This window comes from Chionomys nivalis, chromosome 13 (assembly GCF_950005125.1).
Source record: "Chionomys nivalis chromosome 13, mChiNiv1.1, whole genome shotgun sequence".
Classification (NCBI taxonomy): Eukaryota; Metazoa; Chordata; class Mammalia; order Rodentia; family Cricetidae; genus Chionomys; species Chionomys nivalis.
The window spans coordinates 5,970,198-5,997,695 of record NC_080098.1 but is presented as its reverse complement, the minus strand read 5'-3'; the positions used below and the strand labels follow the sequence as shown (position 1 = coordinate 5,997,695).

Here is a 27,498-nt window from a genome sequence, read left to right as displayed (position 1 = left end):
TACTATTCTAAGAACCTGGTCAAACAACTAATTGTATAATGTGATTAAAGAAATATCAAATGTTTTTAGTATGCTTTTGACAGTAACAAATTTACATTTAAATTTGTAGTTTCTATTGTTAATCTCTTTGCTACATTAGGAAATAAGAAACTATAGTGGTATATTATTTGTATTTTAATAAATAAAGCTTGCCTGAAAATCAGAGCGCAAAACTAGTCAGCAATAGAGGCCAGGCAGTGGTGGCACACATCTTTTATCCCAGCACTAGAGAGGAAGATAAGATGGGAGGAGACCGATCTCATTCTCAGTCTCAGTCTGAGCATTTGGGAAAGCAGGATTGTCCATTTTAGTCTGAGGTAGAGGTAAGAGTCAGTGGCTGGCCACTTTGTTTTTCTGATCTTCAGCCTGAACCCTAATATCTGTTCCTTGTTTTTATTAGTTGTGCTACAAGAAACTGAAAATCAACTAAGTTTAAAAGATGTCATAACTGGTAAAAATAAAAGAACACAGTTCTAAAATACTACATAAGCTAACCTGTGATTTAAAAAACAAGTATACAATTAAAAAAAAAAACAAGGACACTATACTCATTTTTTTGTAGACTAAAATTAGAATCATATAGTACCATAATAATAAAGCAAGAGTCCCCGTTGGTACAGTTGACCCTCCTATATCCATGTGTTGTGGAATATTAGTTGAAAATGTGTTATATTTGTTTGTGTTGTAGAATATTTGTATAATGATGCAAACAAGTGTTGCATTCTTTTATGATGCATTTGTTTACCTCTGTGAAGCCTGTCTAAAACACCTAACTGGTCTAATAAAGAGCTGAACAGCCAGTAGCTAGGCAGAAGAGAGAAATAGGTGGGGCTGCCTGGCAGAGAGAATAAATAGGAATAGAACAAGGGAGGGAGGAAAAAAGGAGGATGCCAGGGGCCAGTCATCCAGCCACCTGGCCAGACACAGAATAAGAAGGAAAGAAAAGATAAACAGAATAGAGAAAGGTAAAAGCACAGAGGCAAAAGGTAGATGGGATAATTTAAGAAAAGCTGGCTAGAAATAAGCCAAGCTAAGGCCAGGCATTCACAAGTAAGAATAAGCCTCCTATATTTGTTTAGGAACTGGGTGGCAGGCCCCCAAAGAACAAAGAGTAATAGAAACAACTACACCCATGAACTCAACTAGTCAAAGATAAGATAAGAAGCATTCCAAAACAAACTGCATTTGTATTCAATATATATGAACTTAGTCTCTGGTCAACAGTCTCTAAACAATATAGTTTATCATCCATTTATGTGGTCTTTATACTACAATAAATATTAGTAGTAATCTAGAGAGTATTACTATATAAAAGAATGTGTGTAGGGTCTATGCAAACACTGTATGATTTTATAAGCGACCTGAGCACCTGTGGATGTTGGTATATTAATGAGGGTAGTCTGAGGGGTCCTAAACCAATCCCCCATGATACCAAGGGACAACTGTAAAACCAAACCAGAAAGGTTGCAGACAGGGATAGAAAATAAAGTTGTAAGGGCATGTTAACAATTTGTCAATAAGGACATACATCTTAATTCAAACAGTGTATCTACTGACTGGATCAAATACAGTCAATGACAGTAACTTAAAAACAGGTTATTCAGTTATCACATAGCACTGGTATCAACAGTTATAATTCTCAGATAAACAAGTCCAATTTCACAAGTTCTCAAGATACAATAATAGGTAGCATATAATTTCAATTCGAAGTAAAGTTTACAGAAATGCCTAAGTATCTATCAGAATTTCAAGAGAGGGTTTACCTTTTCACTGCCAGCTAAATCAACCAAATAAAGCTTTCCACTCAGTTTCTGTTCCGTTTGTGTATTCTCTTGTTTTACATTAATCAGAAATATACTGTGACTTCTAGAGCTATGTTCATTCATATCTGCAACAAAATTAGTAAGCAACTATAAATACAGTTCTTTCACTAATGATTTCCCACATGCATTATTTTATATTAGAAATATCTTCAAACTAATAGACTGCATTATCCTCATTGAAAGAATGTAAGACCGACATGCCCTAGCCGGTACTAAGGAATATTCCACTTACTTGTGACTGCTACGTGTCTGTTGGATTTCCCTTCATCTATGGTATCCATCACTTCATCTGGACTACATACAAAACGCTCTGTGCACCCCTAAGGAATAATTTTAAAATGTATTGTTAGTATCCTTTTAAAAACCTGTTACTGGGCTGTCTACAGTAGTCATTCCTTCTATAAGTACCTTCACGTAAGGAACACGGTTTTTGTCTTCATGGACGGAAAGGTTGGTCTTTGAAACTGGAACAGAAAGGCTGTATTAGCGAGATCACCTGAACTCTACTATCAGCTATGAAATAACTAATGTAAGTGCAAGGCTTCCCTTAGCAGTCCAACAGGAGGAAAACTTAAAAATATTTATTGTACATATTATATATGTATTACTATAAAAAAGCAAGGCCTTGTTAACATACTAGGAGAGTATCTGGAAACTAAAGTAACAATATACAATTTAGATCCATTCAGACTTCTACCACCTACATTTTATAAATAAGAACATTGGGCCTGAGGGAAGAACAACACATCTAACAACTGAGACTAACATTTGGTTTAAGCCTACAACTTTTAGTTTAAAGTTCTCATTACCACTTAAGAATTGCCCATATGATGGCAGATCATGTTCAGGTTCCCTACTAGCTACAAAGAGCTATTCCTTTAAAAATAAATTTAAAAATTGCCTTTAAAATAAAAAATTAAAAAAAATTTAAGTACCCATATGCTGTAAGTTATCCTATGTACAGCATGTCACTTCATGAAATTTCATCCATGTTACTAAGAACATCTATTACTAGAAGAGAAATAGGTACTACTAAAATTATTAGAGCAATAATTTAACTTACCATCTAAAAGGTCCCTTATCTTATCCAGATATATTTCAAAATATGAAACCTAAAGCACAAACAAAGAAAACCTCAGTTCACCAAAACTACAACAGTGTGCTCACTTTACAAGCAGTGCAGTCTGAGCGACCGATGTGCAGACTAGGACACCACACCAGCAGCAGTGCACACGCTAACAGGAAAATGTGAGCTACAAGGCTGCTGGAAGAATGAGAAGCCCATTTCTGTTACAAATCACTCACAACGGACAGAACAGTTAAATGTGATGGGAATCTTACAGGGAGAGAAGCTAAGAACAGATTTAGCTAACCCAGGCAGTCATCTAATGGCATATGAACTAGAATCAGCTTGCTAACTCTAATGATCCTTCAACCTTATCTACCTATAACAACTTTTTGAAATTGACTTTAAGAAAGCAGCTATTTTGGAAAATAACTTTTCCCATTGGAATTTACCTTAATATGAAATTCCAAATTTTCATCCATCGAGTAAATATAATTAAAAATATCTTGCACTATTCTTGGAATAATACCCATGCCTTCTGGATCATGTAGTTTACCCTGTATGAAAAGAAAAGCAGAATTTTTAACAAATTTTCTGAGATAAATTAAAAACAAAATCTTTGACTCTTTAATAATATATAATTAATCAGATAAGAACTATGTCTGGCTTTTTCTTTTGGTAGAAGTTGTTCTATAAATAATTAAGAATTTCAGCTATTACATATAATATGTATAACCACAAACCAACTAAGTTCTTTCCTTTTCTTTTTATGAGGCAGGGTTTCTCTGTGTAGCCCTGGCTGTCCTGGATTTTGCTCTGTAGACCATATTCACCTCAAACTCAGAGATCTGTCTGTCTCTGCCTTCGAGTGCTAAGACTAAAGGCACACGCCACCACCACTTAGCCACCAACTAAATTCTTTAAGTACTAGATTTAGATCATCTGCATTTGTAAAATAAACAGAAGATTTTAATTTCTTTTCATATAAATACACATTATTTTCTACACTAAATCAAATTTATGCAAATACTAGGAATGTCTTTATTTCTATTATTTTGTGAAAATTACAAAAATAAGTTGTCATTTACTTTATACAGTACATTCAGATAAATGATAAACCCAGATGGCCTGCAGCAGGGATCTCAGGCTGTTTTCTAGGAACAAAGTCAGAAAAGGACAGTCATATCTAGTATTAAAGAGCAGAACTGAGAAGGGAGGGGATAATCTTATTAGAAAAGTATAGCAGATATTCAGGAGAAATTAGTCACTTATAATCATCTAAATTTTCCCACATGGTAGAAAAACAAATGTTTAATTCTAAAATGTTCCTTATCTTATAGTTACACTAACCAGTAAAAGACTTCATAATACAAAATATAGGTACAGGTTACTAATCAAGCTCAGGAGCTCATTAGAATCCAACACTTCTGAATCATTTGCATGAGAAAAGACAAAGAGTAAATAAAAACATTTAAGCATGATGAATTAACTGCAAGAAATCAAAATGGATGAGTTATTTATGCTGTAAACTATATTCAAGCAAAGATTATGAAATGTTACCTCCATTGTGTGTGTCTTCCCAGATGATGTTTGCCCATATGCAAATATTGTTCCATTGTAGCCCTCAAGAACATCTGTGAAAAAACAAAAGACCTTGTATTTCCGGGACATTAAATAAAGTACTTAAGAAGTGATTAAAGTTTAATGTGTAGAGTGTTTATAAAGTCATAAAAAGAATGCATGGAGAGATGGCTAGTTTATGTCAACTTGACATAAGCTAGAGTCATCTCAGAGAAGGGAACCTCAATTAGGAAAATGCCTCCATACGATCTGGCTATAGGCAGGCCTGTATGTCATTTTTATTTATTTTGGATGTTTTTCTTTTTTCTTTCTTTTCTTTTTTTTTGGACAGGGTCTCTATAGCTTTGGAGCCTGTCCTGGAACTTGCTCTGTAGACCAGGCTGGCCTCGAGCTCAAGAGATCTGCCTGCCTCTGCCACTGCCGCCCGGCAGTAGGTAATTTTCTTTTCTTAGTGATTGATATGGAAGGAACCAGCCCATTGTGGGTGAGGCTATCTCTGGGCTGGTGGATCTGGGTTCTATTAGAAAGTAGGTTGAGCAGTCAGGCACTGGTGGTGCATGCTTGTAATCTCAGCTTCGGGGTTGGGGTGGGGGACAGAGACAGGCTAATGTCTGTGTATTCAAGGCCAGACTGATCTACAAAGTGAGTTCCAGGACAGCCAGGACTGTTACTGTCTTGAAGGTGAGGGAAGGGGGGTGGGAATAAGGCTAAGCAAGCCATGAAAAGAAAGGCAGTAAGCAATACCCCCATGACCTATGCATGAGCTCCTGCCTCCAGGTTCCTCCTCACTGCTTTTGATGATGAACTGGTATCTAAAACTGTGAGTGAAATAAACCCTATTTTCCCCAAGTTGCTTTTGGTCATGGTGTTTCATGACAACAGTAACCCTAATTAAGACAGATGATTCAGTTGTTAAGGGAGCTTCCTGTTCTTCCACAGGATCCAAATTCAGTTCCCAACATCTACATGGGGTGGCTTAGAACCACCTGTAACTCTTTCTCTAGGCAATCTAAAGATTCAGGCCTCCAGGGGAATCTGCACTCACTAGTGTGTGCACATCAGCACACACACAGACTTTAAAATAATAAAAACAGGAGCTGGAGAGATGGCCCAGTGGTTAAGAGCTCTGGTTGCTCTTCAGAGGCCCTGACTTCAATTTTCAGCAACCATATGGTGGTTTACAACCATCTACAATGAGACTATGGTGCCCTATTCTGGCATGCAGGCAGAACACTGTATACATAATAAATAAATCTTTAAAAAATTGTAATAATAAATCTTTAAAAAGTTAAGGTATATTTAATAGTAGCTTCCAGTAATTATCCATACAAGCAATTACTTTCAGGCCTTGATTATTTTCTGTGATCAATTAAGAAACAAATTTGAAGATCCACTGCTTAAGATCAACTTTCCAACATTAAGCTCATTTCACTACACTTATATTCCAAAGTCTTATTGTCTTAAAAGACAAAAACTGACCAGCAATGGTAGTACACACCTTTAATCCCAATGCTCAGGAGGCAGATCTCTGTGAGTTAAGAGACCAGCCTGGCCTACAAAGGAAGTTATAAGACAGCCAGAGCTACATAGAAACCCTGTCTCAGAAAACCAAAAAGACAAAAACCCTGTCAATTAATATACATGTATGAATTAGCTTTACAAAAAGGCTTAATTAATTGCTTGCGAATCTCACAAACCCACCCATGAGTATTACACAATTCTGGTGTGAATGAGATTGGCCCCCACAGGCTCATATATTTGCATGCTTAGTCCCCAATAGACGAGCTAAGGTCGGTAAGAATCAGGAGGAGATGTGGTCTTGTTGGAAGAACTGTGTCAAGAGTTCACTTTGAAGTTTCAAAAGTCCAAGCCAGGTACACGGTCACTCTGCCTGCCTACAAATCTGGATATAGTTCTTAGCTGCTTCTCTAGCACCATGCCATCTATGTGAGTAGCTATGTTTCCCCACTACAATGATAATGGATTAACCCTCTGAAACTGTAAGCAGACCTCCAATTAAATGCTTTCTTTTCTGAGTTATGCTGTGGAAAAATCTTTTTGTATACTGTGAAGATGTGTTCTTGCCAAGGTGCCTTCTGATTGGTTTAATAAAGAGTTGAATGGCCAATAGCTAGGCAGGAAGAGGTCAGGCGGGACTGCTGGGCAGAGACAGAAGAGGAGATGAATCTAGGCAGGAGAGAGAGACACCAGGAGACACCTAGAGGAGACAGGATGTGCAAGATGGAAGAGAGGTAACGCCACATATAAAGCGTAGATTAATGTAAATGGGTTAAATTTAAGTTATATGAGCTAGTTAGGAAAAAGCCTAAACTACAGGCCAAGCTTTCATAATTAATATTAAGTCTCAGTGTCACTATTTGGGAATTGGTGATACAAAGAAAAGTCTTACTACAGACTTGCTACGGTCATGGTGTCTCTTCACAGCAATACAATAATGAAGATACTAACTCAAATTCAATTTTGCTAAGAAATTATTAAAGACCTTGGGTATCCCAGGATCATTAACATGCAAGAATCTTAAGTGGGGGTTAGAGGGAAAGGTTTTGTAGGGACATAGCCCCACCCATTGGGGGCGTGTTCGCCTCGGGCTAATGTTTACGGATAAATCTGCCGGGCGTGAGCCCAGCAGCCCTTTTTGTCTTTTGCTCCGCCGCGGGAACCTGTGGTCCTGTAAGTCTATTTCCTTATTAAAGCTGTATATATCTATATAATCTGTCTACATTCATTTGCTCCGCCACATTTGGCGTCCCAACGTCGGGCTATCTTGCCCCCGACCCGGCACAGGGGGGGCGCAAGCTCCACCTTTCCCGGCTAGTTGCCTGAGCTCAGGAAGGCGATTTACAGCGTGCTCCCTGCTCGCTTTCCCTTCCCCCACTCCAGGCCACTACGGTCGCAGAGCAGCAACCCCCACAGAGCAGTTAATAGCTCCCTGTTTCTTCCAAACCTTCACTGCCTGATTTAAGTGAAGCACCCGCGGTTTTGAAGTAAAAGCCACCAACCCCTTTCCTTAACAGGCAGTACAATAATTTTTGTTTTGAGTTAATTGTTTCAGACCGGCTCTGGCTTAGACCACGTGGACTCAGGTGCATTTCTTTAGCCACCACTGGCAGGAAAACTTCATTACAGGTACATAATTTTCTTTTATAAATAAGAAAAATGTCTGAAAACATTACCATTCAAGACTTTAACAGCCTTTTCAGTTGTACCATGTGGGAGATTTTACAAGAAGTGTCTGTCAGCCCACAGATATGGATCTTTCTGGGATTCGTAGTTTTCCTTGGTACTGTATGGTTTGATAATAGAAATATGATAAAGTCTTTACGAGACGAGGTTGAACGCTTAAAAATAATTGAGAATGACAACAATCTTCTCAAAAATCAGTTTGAAGTTCTCCAGACAGAGAACAGATCTTTGTTTAACACAACTCGACAAACTGAAAAACGCTTAAAAACAATTGAGAATGACAACAATCTTCTCAAAAATCAGTTTGAAGTTCTCCAGGCAGAGAACACATCTTTGTTTAACACAACTCGACAAACTGAAAAAAATTTAGAAGAGGTACAGGCTGATGTTAAGGAGAAATTCATTACTATGGAAGAGGGAACAGCTGATTTGAGTTGTAAGCTTCAGTCCCTTTCAGTAGGAACTGAAATATTAACGGCTGATATTAAGGAGAAATTCATTACTATGGAAGAAGGAACAGCTGATTTGGATCGTAAGCTACAGTCCCTTTCAGTAGGAACAGAAACATTAACTGAGAGAATCAAAACTGCTGAATGTGACAATCGGATTTTGTCTAAAGCTTATGACAGATTGACAGAAAGATTATCTGTACAAGAAGGCACGGTATATGCTATAAAACTTATGTCCAAAGATGAGACATTATCTCTAATGGACAAACTTCATACTTTAGAATCCTCAATGAAGGCTTTAGAACATAATTCTGGACAGGAGATTCAGACATTAAAGAAGGCAATGGTGAATAGAATTGAAATGATTGAGGAATTTCTAAATTCTGAGGAAGAAGAGCAAGAGGTAGAAAAGCATATTTTAACTAAATCTGTGGGTAAATCCCTCCGGGACAATTCCCACAAAGCTCTACCTACAGTTCTACCTGCCTTTCCAGTTGTAACAACTGAGAAAGTAGTTGGTTCCAGAAACCCTAGGTTCATCAAGGAAGATACATGGGAACCTGTCCGTATGAATGATCTCAAAGAAATTAAACAGGCTGTAATGACTTTTGGAATGAATGCCTCTTTTGTTAAAGAGATGCTAAGGTCTTGGGCCACCACGAATAAGGTCACGCCCTCTGACTGGTTTCAGCTGAGCTCTGCTGTCCTTGAGAGTGGAACGCAATTAAAATGGAAATGCTTATTCAGGCAAGAGGCTAGACTTTTAGAACAGCAAGAAAGAGCAAAGGGAACTGAGATTTCCATAGATCAAATTTTGGGAGAGGGGCTATTTTCTGAGCCTCAGGAACAAGCTAATTTGGATGAAAACATACTCTCCGTGTGTACTACAGCAGCCTTAAGGGCTTGGGACAGGGTGCAAGACCCAGGACAGAGGATGGAATCATTTGTCAGAGTTAAACAGGGTCAGAGAGAACCCTTTAGTGACTTTTTACAAAGAATAACTAAAGCTGTACAAATAGGGATATCTGACCCAGAAGTAAGACGTATAATGATCGAGACTTTGGCTTATGAAAATGCAAATGTGGAATGCAAAAGGATTTTGGGACCTTTAAAGCTCAGATCAGCGCCATTAGAAGAATGGGTCTTGCATACACTAGATGTTGATACATTTGACTATGGCACTGAAGCATGGGTAGAAGAAGCAATTTCCAATGGTAAAAGGAGACATCAGAATACCAAATGTTTTAATTGTGGCAAAATGGGTCATATGAAAAGGAATTGTAGACAACGGATTTTCAGGAATAATAATAATGCATCTTCTAGAAATAACAGAAATAGGAGGACTCAGCCTTCAGGTTTATGTAGAAGATGTGGAAAGGGCAGACACTGGACGAATGAGTGCAGGTCTACAAGAGATAGACAAGGCAACCTGATACAGACGGGAAACGTGAGAGGGGGGGCCTCACAGGCCCCCATGGCAAACATGGTTCAGTCATTTCCAGTTACTACAGAGAACGTGACTCGTCAGGACAATTAGAAAGCCCCATGCCTACTGTTACAAGAAATAATGATCAGAAAGATGAGTTCCGTGTGTTTTGGCAAACTTCTATAAATGACCAAAGACCAAAGCTGAGAGTGTGTGTAAATGGCATTTTTATTACTGGCCTGCTGGACACAGGTGCGGATGTAAGTATCATTACCCCAGAATCTTGGCATCCATATTGGCCTCTTCAGAATGTAAATGTTCAGCTCCTGGGAATTGGAACCCTATCTCGAGTAAGGCAGAGCACGAGATGGGTTGAATGTATAGGTCCAGAGGGACAAATAGGAAAATTAAGGCCATATGTAGCCAATATTGCAATGAATTTATGGGGTCGTGACCTATTACAACAATGGAATACCCAAATTAACATTCCTGCTACTTCTAGAGCCTATATTTCTGGGGATAATATTAAAAGATATTACAAACGGAGAAAACCGGCCATTCGGGCTGTACAAGAACAAGCAATTGATGTCCCTTCAGAGATACCAACAGCCTTGCCTTTAAAATGGTTGACTGAGAAACCAATATGGACAAAGCAATGGCCTTTAGCTGAGGAAAAGTTACAGGCTTTAGAACAGTTGGTACAAGAGCAATTAGATGCTGGACATATAGAAGAATCTACCAGCCCTTGGAATTCTCCTGTATTTGTGGTTAAGAAAAAATCAGGTAAATGGAGAATGGTGACAGATCTCAGGGCCATCAACAAGGTTATTCAACCTATGGGCCCTCTGCAATCTGGAATTCCTTTGCCCTCTTTATTGCCGAAAGGATGGCCTCTCATAGTTATTGATTTAAAGGATTGTTTTTTCACTATACCTTTACAAAAAGAAGATAGAGAAAAATTTGCCTTCACAGTGCCTACTTATAATAATTCTCAACCTTCGAGGAGGTACCACTGGACCGTCCTCCCCCAGGGTATGTTAAATAGCCCCTCCCTGTGCCAATATTTTGTGAATCAACCATTGCAAATAATACGCAAGAAATTTCCCAAATCGATAGTATATCACTACATGGACGACATTTTGTTATCCGATTCAAACATGGATACCTTGAACAGACTGTTTGAAGAAATAAAAATACTTTTACCAAAATGGGGATTGCAAATTGCTCCTGAAAAGATTCAGAAGGGAGATTCTGTTAATTATTTAGGTTATAAAATAGGTTTACAAAAAATTAAGACACAAAAGGCACAAATTCGGAGAGATCGCCTACGGACTCTTAATGACTTTCAAAGACTATTAGGGGACATTTCCAGTCTACGGCCAGCTATTGGGATAACACCTGATCTAATAATTCATTTGAACAAAACCTTGGATGGTGACAAAGATTTAAACAGTCCCAGAGAATTAACAGCTGAAGCAGAAAAGGAACTGACAATGATTGAGGAAAAATTACAACAGGCGCATGTGGACAGGGTAAATCCAGAGCTCGACTGTATTCTCGTCATACTACCATCAAAAATTTCCCCTACAGGAATTTTAATGCAGAGAGATGATATTATCTTGGAATGGATCTTTTTACCACATAAACCAAGTAAGAAACTGAAAACTTATGTAGAAAAAGTCTCTGAGTTAATTATAAAAGGCAAGTTGAGACTTCGTCAACTAGCAGGCATAGACCCAGCAGAAATTATAGTGCCTTTCACTGCTGATGAACTAAAGAAATTATGGGAAGATAATGAACCATGGCAAAGAGCTTGTGCTAATTTCTTGGGAGACATTAATAACAACTATCCAAAAAGCAAGAGGCTTAACTTCATAAAGAGAACTTCTTGGATTCTTCCTCGAATCGTCCGTGATATTCCAATAACTGGAGCCCGTACGTTCTATACTGATGCCAATAAATCAGGGAAGGCAGGTTACAAATCAGAAGACTTGGGTAAGGTGGAACAAAGTCCTTATGATTCTGTCCAGAAGGCAGAATTATATGCCATTCTTATGGTGCTAAGGGATTTTAAAGAACCTATTAATATAGTTACTGATTCACAATATGCAGAAAGAGTTATTTTACATATTGAAACTGCTGAATTTATACCTGATGATACAGAACTAACCTCTTTGTTTATCCAGGTGCAAGATTTGATTAGGAACAGGCTTTGCCCTATGTACATAACACACATCCGATCCCATACGGGTCTGCCAGGTCCTCTAGCACAAGGTAATGCAGAAATTGATCAATTATTGATTGGTAGTGTGCTACAAGCCTCTGAATTTCATAAAAAACATCATGTTAATAGCAAAGGTTTGAAGAAAGAGTTTTCTATTACATGGCAACAAGCTAGGGAGATTGTAAAGAAATGCCCTACTTGCTCTTTCTATAACCAAACGCCACTGCCTGCAGGGGCTAATCCAAAGGGCACCCAAAGGAATGAAATCTGGCAGATGGATGTGTTCCACTTTGCAGAATTTGGCAAATTAAAATATGTTCATCACACCATTGACACGTATTCAGGCTTTCAGTGGGCAACGGCTTTAAGTTCAGAAAAAGCTGATTCAGTTATCACTCATTTATTAGAAGTCATGGCTATTATGGGTATACCTACACAAATAAAGACAGATAATGGTCCTGCTTATGTCTCTAGAAAAATGAAACGGTTTTTTGATTATTACAATATCAAGCATGTTACAGGTATACCATACAATCCTACAGGTCAAGCAGTCATAGAAAGATCAAATCGAACTATAAAGGATATGTTGAACAAACAGAAAGGGGTGGAAAACACCCCCAGAAATAGGTTACATAATGCTTTGTTAACCTTGAATTTCCTCAACGCTAATGAGAAGGGAACATCGGCTGCAGAAAGACATTGGATAATGGAAAAGTCTACTGAACTAAATCAACCAGTTTATTTCAAGGATGTGCTGACCTCACAATGGAAGCCAGGAGATGTGCTGCGTTGGGGAAGGGGATTTGCTCTTGTCTCCACAGGTGAGGAAAAATTGTGGATTCCAACAAAATTGATAAAGGTTCGTTTTGATGAAGAGAAGCCAGTTGGGAAAGATAAATAACAATTCAATCACATGGATGGCAATCATACTGATGGTAAGTAATACAAATAGGTTGGGGGCAGGGTTCTCTTCTTATCTCCACAGGAAAATACCCATCTTCAAAGAATTTAAGGTACCCCTAATATTTAATTACTGATGGAGGGACTTGTTCTGTAAGTATTAATTTATATATATATATATATATATATATATGTTTTAAACTTTCTTTGCTTTTCCTCATATCTGTGTCTTTCTTTATATGTCAGTATATGTCCTTGTTGTTAATGTTTAAATTTCCCATAACAAGCAACAAATTTTCCTACAGTAATCTTTGAAGTTTCCAGGATGAAGATGGGGCCCCACAACATCAACTCCATCTGGTCTTTATGACGTCATGATTTTTTTTTTTTTTTTTAAAAAAAGCGCTAATATTAGACCTGTTTTTTGGTACCAACTACAAGAGACAATTTCGAATGGTGCACATTTTTGACAACACTCTGGTCGGACCTTCTCAAAATGCTCTGAGACTAGTTACAATTTTCTTAGGTCAAAGGTTAATTTGGGAATTTTACCATCATTTGCTTTCACAGGACCCCCTAAGAAGAACGTCGCCCCCATATCAGCTAGAAGCAATCTTAGAGGACGACGTCCCCTCTCCCAACAGAGTTTGCCCTCAGGGTTGGGGACATCTTTTAGTGGTTGGTTTAGGGTTGAGGGGATGGGGTGATAATTTTTTGAAAAAAAAAAAAAAAAAAAAAAGAGAAAAGAGGAAGAAGAAGGGGGATTAACTGGTTTTTTGGGATGATTGGTATTTGTGAATTACTGTTTATAGAAAATTGTACTGGTACTGTTTCTTGTATACTGATATGTTGAATATTGAATGTGAGTGTTCCTACCTCTATTTTGGTATGAGTATGCTTATAACTTTGTCTATATTGTATTGATACTTCTACCATATTACATTGTACATTTCTACCTCTGATACTATGACATTGTTTACAGTTGAAGATCATTGTCTTCATATATTGCACAGTTGTTTATTCTTTTAGTCTTCAAAGTTAGATAGGTATTGAGAATTATATGTTTGTCATATTTATTTTTAAGTTTATCAGGTCTTTTAGTTACATAGAGATTATATTTAGTATAGATAGTATGATCTTCAGCCTCTTCGAAGAGCTGTAGAAAATGGCCTTTAATCTAACCTAAAATTTCTATGCCAAAGAGACACAATTACTCCTGGCAACACCACTCTACTCCCGAGAGAACGTTGAGCACCAAAGACACTCCACTGGGAGTTTGTCTTCTTGGCAGAACTGGCCTTTGGGTTAAGAAAAGCCCATACCTCAACTTCTGACAAAGATACAGAATATCCCTAAGTGGATGAAACAGGATTGTCTTATCTTGCCAAGACAGGGTAGGATAGTCCTAAGAAAGTTCCTTGCCTTTAATAATGGTATGCCAGTTATGTTAGGCCTTAGCCAAAGTTGGTTGACTCAACATTGCAAACGAGACTTTGGGTGATTGCCCAGGTAGTCAGTTGTCTCTGTCAATTGTTGCACATTTTGGATATCTCTCGATTGTTAAGTAATCTTTATTCCCTTCTCAGATCTTTGACGGAGTTGAAGATTATATAATTGTAGTTACTCTCTATGTTATTTAGACTCCTTGAGATAGAATGTTTAGCAAAAGTTTTGTTCTCAATATTGTTTGTTATATTTATTATTTGTTATTATTGTATATAGTTGTATTTGGTTTGGTTCTATCTTATTTAGACAAAAGGGGGAGATGTAGGGACATAGCCCCACCCATTGGGGGCGTGTTCGCCTCGGGCTAATGTTTACGGATAAATCTGCCGGGCGTGAGCCCAGCAGCCCTTTTTGTCTTTTGCTCCGCCGCGGGAACCTGTGGTCCTGTAAGTCTATTTCCTTATTAAAGCTGTATATATCTATATAATCTGTCTACATTCATTTGCTCCGCCACAAGGTTTTTTGTTTTTTGTTTTTCAAGACAGTGTTTCTCCGTGTAACAGTCCTAGTTGTCCTGGAACTCACTTTGTAGGCCAGGTTGGCCTCGAACTCAAGAGTATGCACCTATCTCTGCCTCTGCCGGGATTAAAGCTGTGTGCCACCACTGCCTGGTTCAGGGTGACCTTTTGATGTCAAATCATCAGGAATTTTCGTCGATTTTTGGTGCCCAAAGGGGGGGGGGGTAGTATAAAATTGTGTTCTATAAGAAGTAAAAATAAAAGACTCTCGCCAGCCAAGGTAGTGCACGTCTTTATTCCCGGTGCTTAGGGAACCGAGGAAGGCATATCTGTAAACTTGGGGCCAGCCTGGTCTACATGAGCTCCAGGACAGTTAGGGCTAGTAGAGACCCTTTGGGGGAGGGGTGGGCATGGTCTACTAAAAATGGACAGTAGTAAAAGGAGCAGCTGGGGCGGTTGGTTTAGTTTGTTTATAGTGTTAGGAAAAGGAAATGTCTTTCCCAGGCTAGGCTAGGACTCTACTAGTGAACATTCTCAAAGCCCCTAGCTGTTTGTACTCATCATTTTGGAAAAGAAAACCAACCAACCAACCAACCAAACAAAACAAAACAAAACAAATTCCAACACTGTACACATTCAGAAACACCATTAACTTAAAAAAGAAGACATTAAGCCTGTTGTGATGGCTCCCCGTCCAAAGATCTCAGCACAGAGGCTGTAAAGGTAAAAATAAAATGCTGTGGATCTCGAGTGGCTGCAGCAGGCAGTGGGCCATGAGACCATGCTGCAGGACTGGGGGCAGGCAACAGGCCCCAGAGCAGCCAGCCTCAGGCAGGGCCTGGGCAGGGAGCCAGGCAGTGGAGACATGGATGGGGTGCCACGCAGAGTGAGGCTGGATATTTATTTAGTGGGTTATAGAGGGAAAAGAGAGAAGGGAGAAGAGCAGAAAGGTTGGGTGGGGGAGAAGGTAGAGAAGGAAGCTGGAAAAAAGGTAGATGGAAAAAAAGAAGACACTCAGGCTGCACGCAGGAAGGAATATCTGCCTGCCTCAGCAGAGGGGGGGAGTAGGTGGGGCTTATCTCTTAAAGGGACAGGACAGATCATTATGAGGCCATTCTGGAGGACCTTGTGGACAGAGGGGGATAGAGGGGAAAAAGGCAATATTACTTAGTTCCCAGTCAAGATATTTAATAAACTCCAAATATTAAAACTTACTTTGAAATCATTTTACTTTTTTGTTATTCTTTTTGTTGTTTTATTTTTGTAATATCAGGGACTGAACCAAGAGTCTTGTGCATGGCAGGCAAGCGCTGAGCTACGCATTCAATGCTCTTTTTATTTTGCACCAGCGCTCTGTTCTGGTTAATTTATTTATTTAGTGGCACTGGAGACTGAACCTAGAGTTTTGTGTATGGCAGACAAGTACCCTGAACTATATTACATTTCCCAAAGTTCTTTTATTTTTTAAGGGGAATAAAATCATTTCTTGAGTCACGTTTACAGCATATGGGATAGTAACGCCTATGCAATTCTAAAGAATTCTAAAGAAGCAGGGCAAACAGTATCAGACCCATTCTAACTTACTTTATACATATCTCTCAATAGGCCTACGTCAAACTCCCTTACTCAAGATCTTTCAACCAATCACATACCTAAACATACAATTCAATGTTTTAATATATCTTTTAAAAAGATCCTTTCTGAAGCTAGAGAGATAGCGTAGCAGCTAAAAGCTCTTCCAAGACCTGGGTTCAATTCTCAGTACCCATATAGAGGCTCAAAAATATAACTAGCTGCAGGGGATCCAATGCCTCTTCTGGCTTCTGCAGACCCCAGGCACACAAGTGTGGCACAGTCATACATGAAGGCAGAACACCCAAACACATAAAAAAAATTAAAATATTTTAAAACAACAAAAGTAAAAATGTCCTTTCACGGTATGATCTAAATTTTCCTGCTACCTTGCAATTAGAACTAAGTAAATATTTGTAAGTAAATGTCTACATAATACATTTGCCAGACTATATATAGTTGTCTAACACTGGGGCAATAAATGCATACATGTAACAAACATATCTGAGACTTAAAGCACAGTTTTTAAAATTTTATATAATTACAGAGACTATGAACTATGTAATGTTCAAATATCTACTAAGCATTCACTATTATCTATGTTCTTTGGAGTGTGGAAAAGGCAGCAAATGCTAAGATTATATGTAAGTATTCAAATATGGCAACAGCAATTGCATTTTTATCAGTTAGGAACAGTATCAAGAGGAACTAGTTTTAGGATTTCTGAGGACCTACCAAAACACAAAGCACAGGTACTCAAGTCTCTTACACAAGATGACATGTTTGCATATAACCTATTTATACCCTCTCATTTACTTAAATCATCTAATTATCTACTAAATGTAAGGCAATGCTACATAGTTGTTACACTGTATTGTTTAAGGAATAATGAACAGGGTAGGTAGGTTATATATGTTTGGTATGGCATAATCTTATTTTTCAAAGGCTTTCAACCTGAGGTTGACTGCAATAATTTTTTCATATCTTCAAATCTACTCCAGACTTTGCTTTTTATAATAATTTTACTGCCAACATTTTTCAATATAATGTGCAGGGGAAAAAATGAGTTCTATGGTGAATACTCTTGTGACCAAGACTCTGCACTAACACCATTTTACTGTTTGCTTTAGTCTTTTAAAGGAAGAAGGAATCCAATAACCCCTGCTGGCCTCCATGAGCACCTGTACACCCATGGCATACATTCACACAGACAAACAGAAAGAGATCCATGAATGGACAGACATACAGAAGCACACATTAAAAATAAAAATCTGTTTTAAGAAGCAAAATAGCAATTGAGAAGATATCAGAAGGTTAACCTCTGACCTCCACATAAAACATATATACCAAGGTAGGTCACAAAGACCACAATATAATTATAGTCCATTATATACTCTTTGGGAAATTATTGATGCTATAACACAGCATAACACCATTGTTCCTCTCTGTTGCAGTTATAAAACAAATTAATCTTTCCTCATTTTACAAACATTTCAGCAGCCAGTTCACTGCCTCTCACCAATACTACTCCCACTCTAATTCTTGGTGGATTTGAAGTCCATACAGTATATGATCTGACTGAGACACTAACTGCCCTCTCAGATACTTAATATGAATGCCAATTTTAGAATGAGACTCCGACCTTTCATTACTAGCTAACCACATCACCACTATAACCTTAATTTTAAATACTTACCTTCTATTAACACTTGACTGAAGGAGTCCAAGAATCCTTTTGTCTTCCTACTACCCTTTCTATCAGTTTTTATGCCTTTCAGACACAGGGTCTTAATATGTAGCCATAGGATGGTCTGGAACTCCCTAGATAGCCCAGGTTGTGGTAATCCTCCTACCTCTTCCTCCCAAGGGCTGAGATTACAGGCATACCCAGTTTGCCCATTAATCCTACCATCTTTTCTCACTGTCTTTCATGGTCCCTCATACTATAACTTCCCTAGCTACCATGGTATGCCAATAGAAAGGTTACAGTGACAATACCCTCACTGCTCTTGACTTTCTTCTCTCCCGTTTTGTCCTTGTCTGCTAAAACTCCAAATGGGTAAATTCAATTCTTATAGAAGCTAAATTCAAATGGGCCCTTAACGCTGCCTAGCAATGATTCTACATGCCCCAATCCATCCACTTCATTGTCTGATCCTAGAACCACCTCCCTATTCCTCACTCTTTGTGATGATTTTGGCTCTGACATTCAATATACGATATGCAATTATTGTGAAAAGAATGCCTATAGTTTCCCATCACATTTATAAACCTGCTTTTATCTCTAAACTCAGCTTTCTCTTATTATTAAGATAACTCTGCTGTTTAATCCTAACACATTCACTTTTTTTTTTCTTTTTTGAGACAGAATCTCACTGTGTAGACTCAACTGGCCTGGAACTTACAATATAGATCAGGATATCTTTGAGCTCATAGAGATTTGGCTACCTCAGTTCTTCAAGCCCTAGATTTAAAGACCTGTGCCACCATGCCTGGCCTTTATTAATTTCTTTTTATATTAAATCCCAATATGTCTGGTAAATATCTTAAGATTTTTGCTTGAAACTAAGCATTTCTAGAACTGTCAATAAATATAATAATCATAAACAACTATTTAATTGTAAAAGCCCTTTGATAAAAGGCATTTTTATAGTAAAGAGAACTTCAGCTAATCATTCAGAACACTCTCTGCTCTCAGAGTTCTATGGTCTTAGACAACATAAAGCTGAAAAACACTCCGCTAGGTGTCACTTTCCTTTTAACCCTTGGCAATCCCTAATAAATTTTTTGCTAATGACCATAAGGTAAACCTTTGAGGAAGGAACAATGGAATAAGAAAAAAAAAAACCTATTTCCTAATGTTTGGAAAATTATCTAGCTATTCTGTTCCATTTCTTTTTTTTTTCTTTTCTTCTTTTTTTTTTTAATATTTATTATGTATACAATATTCTGTGTGTGTGTACCCCTGCAGGCCAGAAGAGGGCACCAGACCCCATTACAGATGGTTGTGAGCCACCATGTGGTTGCTGGGAATTGAACTCAGGACCTTTGGAAGAGCAGTCAGTGCTCTTAACCACTGAGCCATCTCTCCAGCCCACTCTGTTCCATTTCTACACTACTACTTTGGAAATTCTCCCATGAATAGTGAAAAGAAACTCACTTCTCAAGAATACGCTGAAACAGTCTTCACTAGGTGCAATATATGAGAATGTGGCAATTGAAAACACAACAGGTTAACTAACGGTATTCATATTTTTGTTACTGTAACTTTCTTCTAATTAACTTAGGTAAAAGGGGCATTAAAAAGAAAAAGCAATGTTGGGAAATAGGAAAGATCACAAACCAAATTTTACTTATTGCTGGGATAGAACTTGACAAGTTAAACATTTACCTTTAACAATTTTTTTTGCACAATCATTGTACACCTGTTCTTGAGATGTGCTTGACTGGAACACACGATCAAATGCATAAGGTTTGGACTGAAAAATAAAAGCAAAAGTATTATACAAATTACAAATGAGTGGACATTTTTAAACTCAAAGACACCATGACGTTCTTTAAAAATAGTATACCTATTATGCACCTTGAGGGTAAGGGACATTAGAAAATTAGCTCCACTAAACAAGAACATCTGTTTTTGCCCTCATTGTACCCCAGAATCTATTCTGACAAGTACTGAGATTCAATTTTCTTTTTCTACGCCCCCCTTCCACTTGCTATCCATAACTCCACTTCTGAGTTCTAGCCCATCAGCTTTCCTCAGCTTCTTTAAAAGCATTTTTGTTTTGAGTCAGGGTTTCACTAAATTGTCCAAGTTAACCCTGAACATAAGTTTCTCTTGGCTCAAGCTCCCCAAGTAGTTTGCATTACAGTCTTCACCTCCAGGACTGGCTTCCATTTTCAATACTGATATTACTTTGCAGATAAGAAAAATAAACAGGCACAAAAATTGTTGTTAATAATAAAATTAAAATAGGTCTGCCAATTAAAATTCTTTCACTAGCTTTGATTCAGCTTTTCATTCTTTCATTTAACAAATATCTATGGAATGCAGATGCCATACCGACCAAGACAGATTCTGTTTCAGTGGAAGCTTAAGTAACAGTGGGGGCCACATGAACTACAGTACTTAACTGACATACCGAGAGCACACAGAGAGCAGGAGAATGTCAGACACTCAGAGAAGAACATCTGACTCACTAGCCCGCTTTTCACTCTCAGCCATAATGCCAGCTGAGTTGGTGTGAGGAAGGGGTACAGGCTTTGTAATAAGATGCTTCAAGAGCTTGGGGTCAAAAGAAGCTTGTAACATTTGAGAAACAAAAGTCTGAAATAGTAGGAGCAAAGATCAAATACAAATGTCAACCCAGGGAAAATGACATCATATTCTGAAAGTCCTTAAACCTTGTGGATTCCTTATGGAAGGTAATATGAATACTGAGCACCATAGAACCACACCTGGAGAAATACTTAGTCTAAGAAAGTGGCAGAGGCCGAAAAGTTTTTTTAGGAATTGGAATGGGGCCAGCGAGATGACTCAGTGGGTAAAGGAGCCTGCCAAGACTGATGACATGCTTTCATCCCCCGGTACTCATGGTAGGTAGGAGGCCTACTCTATAATGTTAAATTTGTCTTTTCCTTAGAGTCATAACTGCTGTATGCTTTGGGATCCAGCTTTTTATCCTTTAGGAAAAACCAGGCAGCAGGCAGGTATATACCTAGACAGTCTGTCCCTCCTTTTCTCATCTTTAGAGACCTGTTCTCCTAAGTAATTAAACTATTCCTACTAGTGTTCAACCCATTTTAAAAATTAAATTAAAAATTGAAGCTGAGGAGATACTCAGCAGTTAAGAGTCCTGGCTGCTCTTCCAGAGGACCCAGGCTCAATTCCCAGCACCCATGGCAGCTCACAACTATCTGTAATTCCAGTTCCATGGAGTCTGGTATCCTCACACTGACACCAATGAACTAAAAATAAAATATTTTTAAACTAAATCTTCTTAGACTCAATGACAAATTTTCTGCTCTACTTGATTGTTTCTTATTCTTTCCCAACCTATAACCTGACCTCTGAAGTCAGTGCTCTATCACTGCCCATACCCCTGGTACTAACCTGACCTTTGTCACTGGGTATTTTTCAGTTCACACTACCTTTCCTTGAGGTACATGCATTTTATATTCTGATTTTCTTAATCAAAAAACTAAAATACGTCAGGTGGTGGTGGAGCACACCTGTAATCCCAGCATTTGGGAGGCAGGCAGCTCTCTATGAGTTCGAGGCCAGTATGATCTACAGAGTGAATTCCAGGATAGGCTCCACAGCTACACAGAGAAACCCTATCTCAAAAATTAAAAAAAGAAAAACAAAATTTTCAAAAAAAGAAAAACATTTATTTGTGTGTGTGCATCACTACACACATATATTCAGGACAACTTGGAGGAACTGGTTCTTTCCAACCACTGAAGATGCTCAATATCTTGCAGACTTAATGCTTTATATAAAAGTAAACAAGCACATCTATCTAATTAGCATGCAAAACTGTATTCATCTTTAATAAGTAGTATCAAAAGAATGCTTTAGGGGCTGGAGAGATGGCTCAGAGGTTAAGAGCATTGCCTGCTCTTCCAAAGGTCCTGAGTTCAATTCCCAGCAACCACGTGGTGGCTCACAACCAGCTGTAATGCGGTCTGGTGCCCTCTTCTGGTCTGCAGGCATACACACAGACAGAATATTGTTTACATAATAAATAAATATTTAAAAGAATAAAAAATAAGAATGCTTTAAAGTATTTTTATGACTATCAGTACATGTCTGATACTTTATCTGTTTTATATACCCACATACCATAAGCACCATTAAGAATCTCTTAGGCAAGTGGGAAAGGTTCAAGAAGCCATGATCTACAGGGCTATCTATCCTGAACCTTTTCTTTCCCTGTGACTTTCTACTAGTCTAGTCCGCTTGCAAATGGTGGTCATATGATGCAGCTCCGAATCATATAAAATAGTGATCTGCTAGAAGGCCCATGAAAAAGTCTTACTTCCCTGATAAAAGGGACCACCCAGTTGGAACTGCTTTCTTCTTGGAATAAAATCCGAAGCTGTAGCATCCATCTTGTAAATGCAGCTAATAATCAAAAGTAACTAAGTATGACATACTATAATAGAGTCTTGGAAGCAGCAGCAATATGAACCTATTTCTAAAATTTCTATGAGAAAAATAAAGGTTTACTTATTTAAGCCCCAGCTGTTTTCCTCAGCAACTGGAAACATTCCTAATTGGACTTCATTTGTGAATCAACTTAAAATGGTATCAATTTTGATTATTCTGTTGATGTAGGATTCCTCTCTGTATGCTATGAATATGTTTTATTACCATTGGTTAATAAAGAACATGCTTCAGCCTATAACAGGGCAGAATATAGCCAGGCTGGAAGAGATGGGAGAGAGAGAGAGAGAGAGAGAGAGAAGCCAAACAGACGCCATGTACCTGCTGAAGGGGACAGATGCCAGAACTTTACCAGGTAAGCCACAGACTTGTGGTGATACACAGAATAATAAAAATGGGTTAATTTAAGATGTAAGAGTTAATTATTAAGAAGCCTAAAATAACAGGCCAATCAGTGTTTTAATTAATATAGTTTCTGTGTGATTATTTCGGGTCTGGGCGGACGGGAAACAAACAAGTAATTCTTTTGCTAAGATGCTACTGACATATTAACATTCAATTCCATATACACAGGTTTGTTAAAAAAGATAGTTTGTTATTTTACTTGTTTGACAAAACAATCTTTTTGGACTGCAGTTCTAAGATACTAATTTTGAGACTGGAAAATGGCTCAGGAGTTATCTCCTATTATTCTTCTAGAGAACCTGACTTCTATTCCTAACATCCATGCCAGGCAGCTTACAATAGCCTATAACTACCTCCTGGCAATCCAATGCCCTCTCCTGGCCTCCATGGGTACCTGCATGAATGCATACATGCATACACATATGCACTCACATACACCCCAATGAAAGAAAAATAAATCATTAATTTTACTATGCAAGGCAAATGTTGTCATGAAAGATACTCACTGAATCTGGCTTCCTTGGAAGAAATCAAGATTGTGTGAATGAAAATTTTACAGTGAAGACCTATCTCTATCTTTTGAATAAATTAAACAAAGGAAACATAAATCAGGTCTTAAGGGTTTTTTTTTCAGTACACTTCTTTGACTTATACACATTACGCAACCTATACCTCTGTGTTTTCAAAATTACTCTATTTTACAAGCTCTAAATCACAAGTAGCATCCATACCTGACTTAGCCTTCAAGGGGATAAACCCAAGGAGTGAGTTTAACTGAACTGCATCATACCTTAGATTTCTTGAATGACTGCCATGTGAGGTTGCACAGATCAAACCAAATTTGGTCATAAAGAAGGGATATGCTACCAATAGGAATTCTGAACAGTGATCTTTCAGACTGCAGTGTGTGCTGGATTTTCCTTTGACATGATGATAAGTAAGGATGTCTCTTTCCTCTCTCAAGGTTTAAACATAAAACCAGCATTGAGATGTAAGTGCAAGTTGTGTTCTGCTTGAGGTAAGTAAGGAAACGGACAAGATAATCTAGTTTTAATTCTCTTTTAATGTCAATGAATTACAGTAGGCTGGCTTCTGTTCTGGTAGCCTGAACAATATACCATATAAGGAATATGATTAGAAGACATTTAAATCTGCAGACACAGTCCATATATCTTTTTATCAGGTTCAGGATCCAATAAAATGATTAAAATAAATCATGTTTTATAACTTTATCTGGTTCTTTGACATAGAGATGTCCATTTCATTCCTTAAATTCCCTTATGCACTCCCAAAGAGGCTTTAAAAATACAATTTACCAAAAAAAATTGAATACAAAGATCCCAGCATATTAATATAGTTGGTATTTGTAAGAAATCAGTTCCTAAAATAATGAATGAAACATATTAAATATTTTCAGTGTCCTTAATTTTCCCTTGGTTTTATAGTTTACTTTTCCATGTACTTTTTACTCATCATCTACCCAAAGTTTCTATCCGTCACTTAAACATGTTTATATTATTTACAGAAACCTTGAAACAAAAATTATGAACAACTTTTCCCAAAGGAAAGAACCTAAAATAAATGTACTTTCTGTAGTGGTGACTATCTTTCGTTTCTTTGTGTATTATATGCCAAATTTGGCCCACACTAGAAAATTACTTTCTAACTTATTCTCTCTCAACTCCCCTCTCTCCCTGGGGGTGGGGTGGCTGTTCACATGTAGCCCAGGCTAAATTCATTCTCATGGGGATCCTCCTGTGTTTGGAGTGCTAAGATTAGAAGTGTAAATTACCACCCAGGCTTTTAAAAACAAAACAGGCGCTCACGATTCTCTTGTCTCAGACTCACATGTTCTGTGACTACAGGTGTGTGAGCCACCTAACTTAAGACATATTGTATATCCTAAATTTTGGCATTCTAAGCAAAACAATCTTAGCAGTATTTATAGATTTGTTTAAACATGCACAAACCCCCAGAGAATAAAGACTATCTTAATACAAGTGGAAAGTGAAATACATCTTTAATTGTCTAAACCACCGCTGACACTGAATAATCAATCATGGATCCTAAGGAACAAGTAGCCCAGGTTTGATAACTAATCCTGAGTCGAAAGTTTCTACTGACTGCAGGCACAATGCACACACCCCACCCCCACTCCCAGGCGCCTAAAGAAAAGGAGGATCCCTACACTAACTTCCCTTCCTTACTATGATGTCATTTATGGCAAGAGCATCTTGAGGACTTTTAACAAAGAACCAGCCTAATAATCATCACACAGCAGTAGCTGGTAGCGACCTAGTGGTTTTCTTTTCCTGACATACCTACCAAGATGTGGCACTAACACATTCAACTTGCGAAACTGAATTTTGGAAACCTGTGCATTAACACATTAACATTAACTTCAGTACTATCTTCAGGCCAATGCTTTCAATCATCAATGGCTCATCTCCTGTGACCGCTCTGCCCTATTTCTATATTAAGTAGTCTAAACGATAGACTAAATATAAAATCCCACTCAAGGAAACAATTGAGAGAGTAAAAACTGACATTAAAAATTGAATCCTAATAATGCATGCCTAATGTACATGGCATTATCACTAAGATGAATTTTCTTTTTAGTTTAGCTGGCTATTCTGTATACAGGCAAAATCTTATTTACTTTTAAGCTTTAATTCAGAATTTTGTCTCCAGAGAACTTGCAATGCTGAATATGAAAAATTCTCATCAACTCAGTCACATTTTACACTACGAAGTATTATTTACTACTTCTCAGATTACCAAGATCAACTTTCTCCAAAACAGATTGTATTTGTACTAATATGAATCTAATAATAGTGATTTCCTCCCTTTAGATGGTCTTCACAACACTTTGCTATTCCATAAAACCCAGTAAAGAGTGAAATTCTACATCTTTCTGATACTTAATTGGCCCAGTCTGAGTCCACTTATATCTACTGTAACATTAGTAGATAACATTTCAAAGAAAAGCCACTATTTCTTTTTACAGGCCTTAATTTCCCACTTATTACTGTTAACACGAAAAGTCTATAGAGGGTGAACATTTGAGATGCAAGCATATTGTAGTTGCGTTCCTCCTCCCCTAAGATTTCAACGCCAGTGGTAAGTTCCTTAAAACAAAACTTAAAACTAGGTATCTATTATTTACCGTACAGTACAGTGGGGCTCACAGCTCAGTGATCTGGATGAACTCTGACTTATTCTCAATTTGGAGGCAGTGCACATCATCAACAGCATCAGGAACAATGAGCACACACAGACACACACGAATGAATACATCCTAGACTCTAGAGTCCCAGGAGAGTATCCTAACATACAGACACATGCAAACAGACAGACAACTGGCTCCCGGGACGTAGCCTCCAAGAGAGCCCTAGGAAGGAGACTATCCTAACACACACACACACACACACACACACACACACACACACACACACACAAATGTGCCCTAAACTAGCTCGTGAGACGTAGCCTCCAGAGTCCCAGCTGGGGGAATATCCAGGCTAAAAGACACCTCCCAGCCTCCAGGGCTTAGAACTGGATTTGGGGGTGACGCTCGAACCACCACGGAGTCGCCGGAACAGGTTCGATCTTCTCTGGCCTTCTGAACCCGCAAATCTGCCTCGCAAGAGAGAGAGCACTGCCCTGCTCCCTCCCGGCTTCGCGACAGGCCACGTCCCAAAACTCACCGCCCCTCCCGACCTCACGCGATGTGGGTACAGGGGCCACTCACCGCGATCATCACCGTGTCTTCTCCCTGGAACTTAGCGACATATTTGTCGCCACGGTTCACCTCGGACTCGTTGAGAGGTCTAAAGCGACACATCACTTTGATGTTGCACTCCGCCGGGTCCGCCATCTTTCTGGCAGCCGGGGCCGCAGGCCGGGAGCCACTCCCCGCCGCTCAGTCTCGGGGTAAGCGGCGGGAGCCGAGCGGCAGGAGTCGAGGGCCGGGAGGGCCGGGCTCCGCAGCGCCGCGCGCCCCGGGCAGCGCCGGGCAGCGAGACCGAAGCGCTCTCGCCGGCAGCCCGCGCCCGAAGCTCACTTCCGCTCCATCATGGCGGCCATTGGCGGCGGCGCCCGCAGTCTGGGCGCTCCTCGGTCTCCCTCAGCGGCCCCCGCAGGCTGCAGGACTGGAGAGCAGCGCCGTCTTCCCTTCCTGGGAGGGGCAGCCGGGCCCAGCGCTCGGCCCACTAGCCGACCCCGGCGACTCGCGGGCTTTCGGGCAGCTGACGCTCGAACCCTCCAAAGGCCGCAGACCCCGAGCCGGCTGCAGGCTGGGCGGGCGGGAGGAGCACTGCGCAGGCGCAGGGAGAGGCCGGGTAACCAATCATAGCCCGCGCCGGGCCGCAGGCCACCTCGGCTCCACCTCGCTCCACCTCGGCTGCGGGCTCCAGAACAAGTTTTCCTGCTAGTTGAGGAGCTGAGAGCGCAGCGGGATTCTTTATAACTCAGGAAGCTCCACCCGTCTTTTTCTTTGGAGAAGTTTGGTTCTACCACTTAATGGTGTTGTTTAATTTAGTATGACATCAGATCTCTAAAAGAAAGAGTTTGCTTTCATTTTGGCCAGTGTTGGTTTTGTTTTGTTTTGTTTTAGATTGCTTTGCCATAACCGGGGAAATCCGAATTAAGGGTGGGGCATGGCCCTGGTGCAGCAG

General features: G+C 39.1%; 1 protein-coding gene across 1 annotated transcript in view; it reads right to left on the bottom strand.

Moving 5' to 3' along the window:
* Kif5b (kinesin family member 5B) overlaps positions 1-27,127 on the bottom strand; it is a 54,974-nt gene extending 27,847 nt beyond the window's left edge. The window contains exons 1-8 of the mRNA XM_057786987.1: positions 26,574-27,127; positions 19,640-19,727; positions 4,489-4,562; positions 3,381-3,485; positions 2,926-2,974; positions 2,271-2,326; positions 2,095-2,182; positions 1,803-1,927 (exon numbers count right to left, since the gene is read on the bottom strand). Coding sequence (XP_057642970.1) covers positions 1,803-1,927; positions 2,095-2,182; positions 2,271-2,326; positions 2,926-2,974; positions 3,381-3,485; positions 4,489-4,562; positions 19,640-19,727; positions 26,574-26,699 — 711 coding nt within the window. The 5' untranslated portion in view covers positions 26,700-27,127. The remainder of the gene's footprint in view (positions 1-1,802; positions 1,928-2,094; positions 2,183-2,270; positions 2,327-2,925; positions 2,975-3,380; positions 3,486-4,488; positions 4,563-19,639; positions 19,728-26,573) is intronic.
* Between the last annotated feature and the right edge of the window lie 371 nt (positions 27,128-27,498).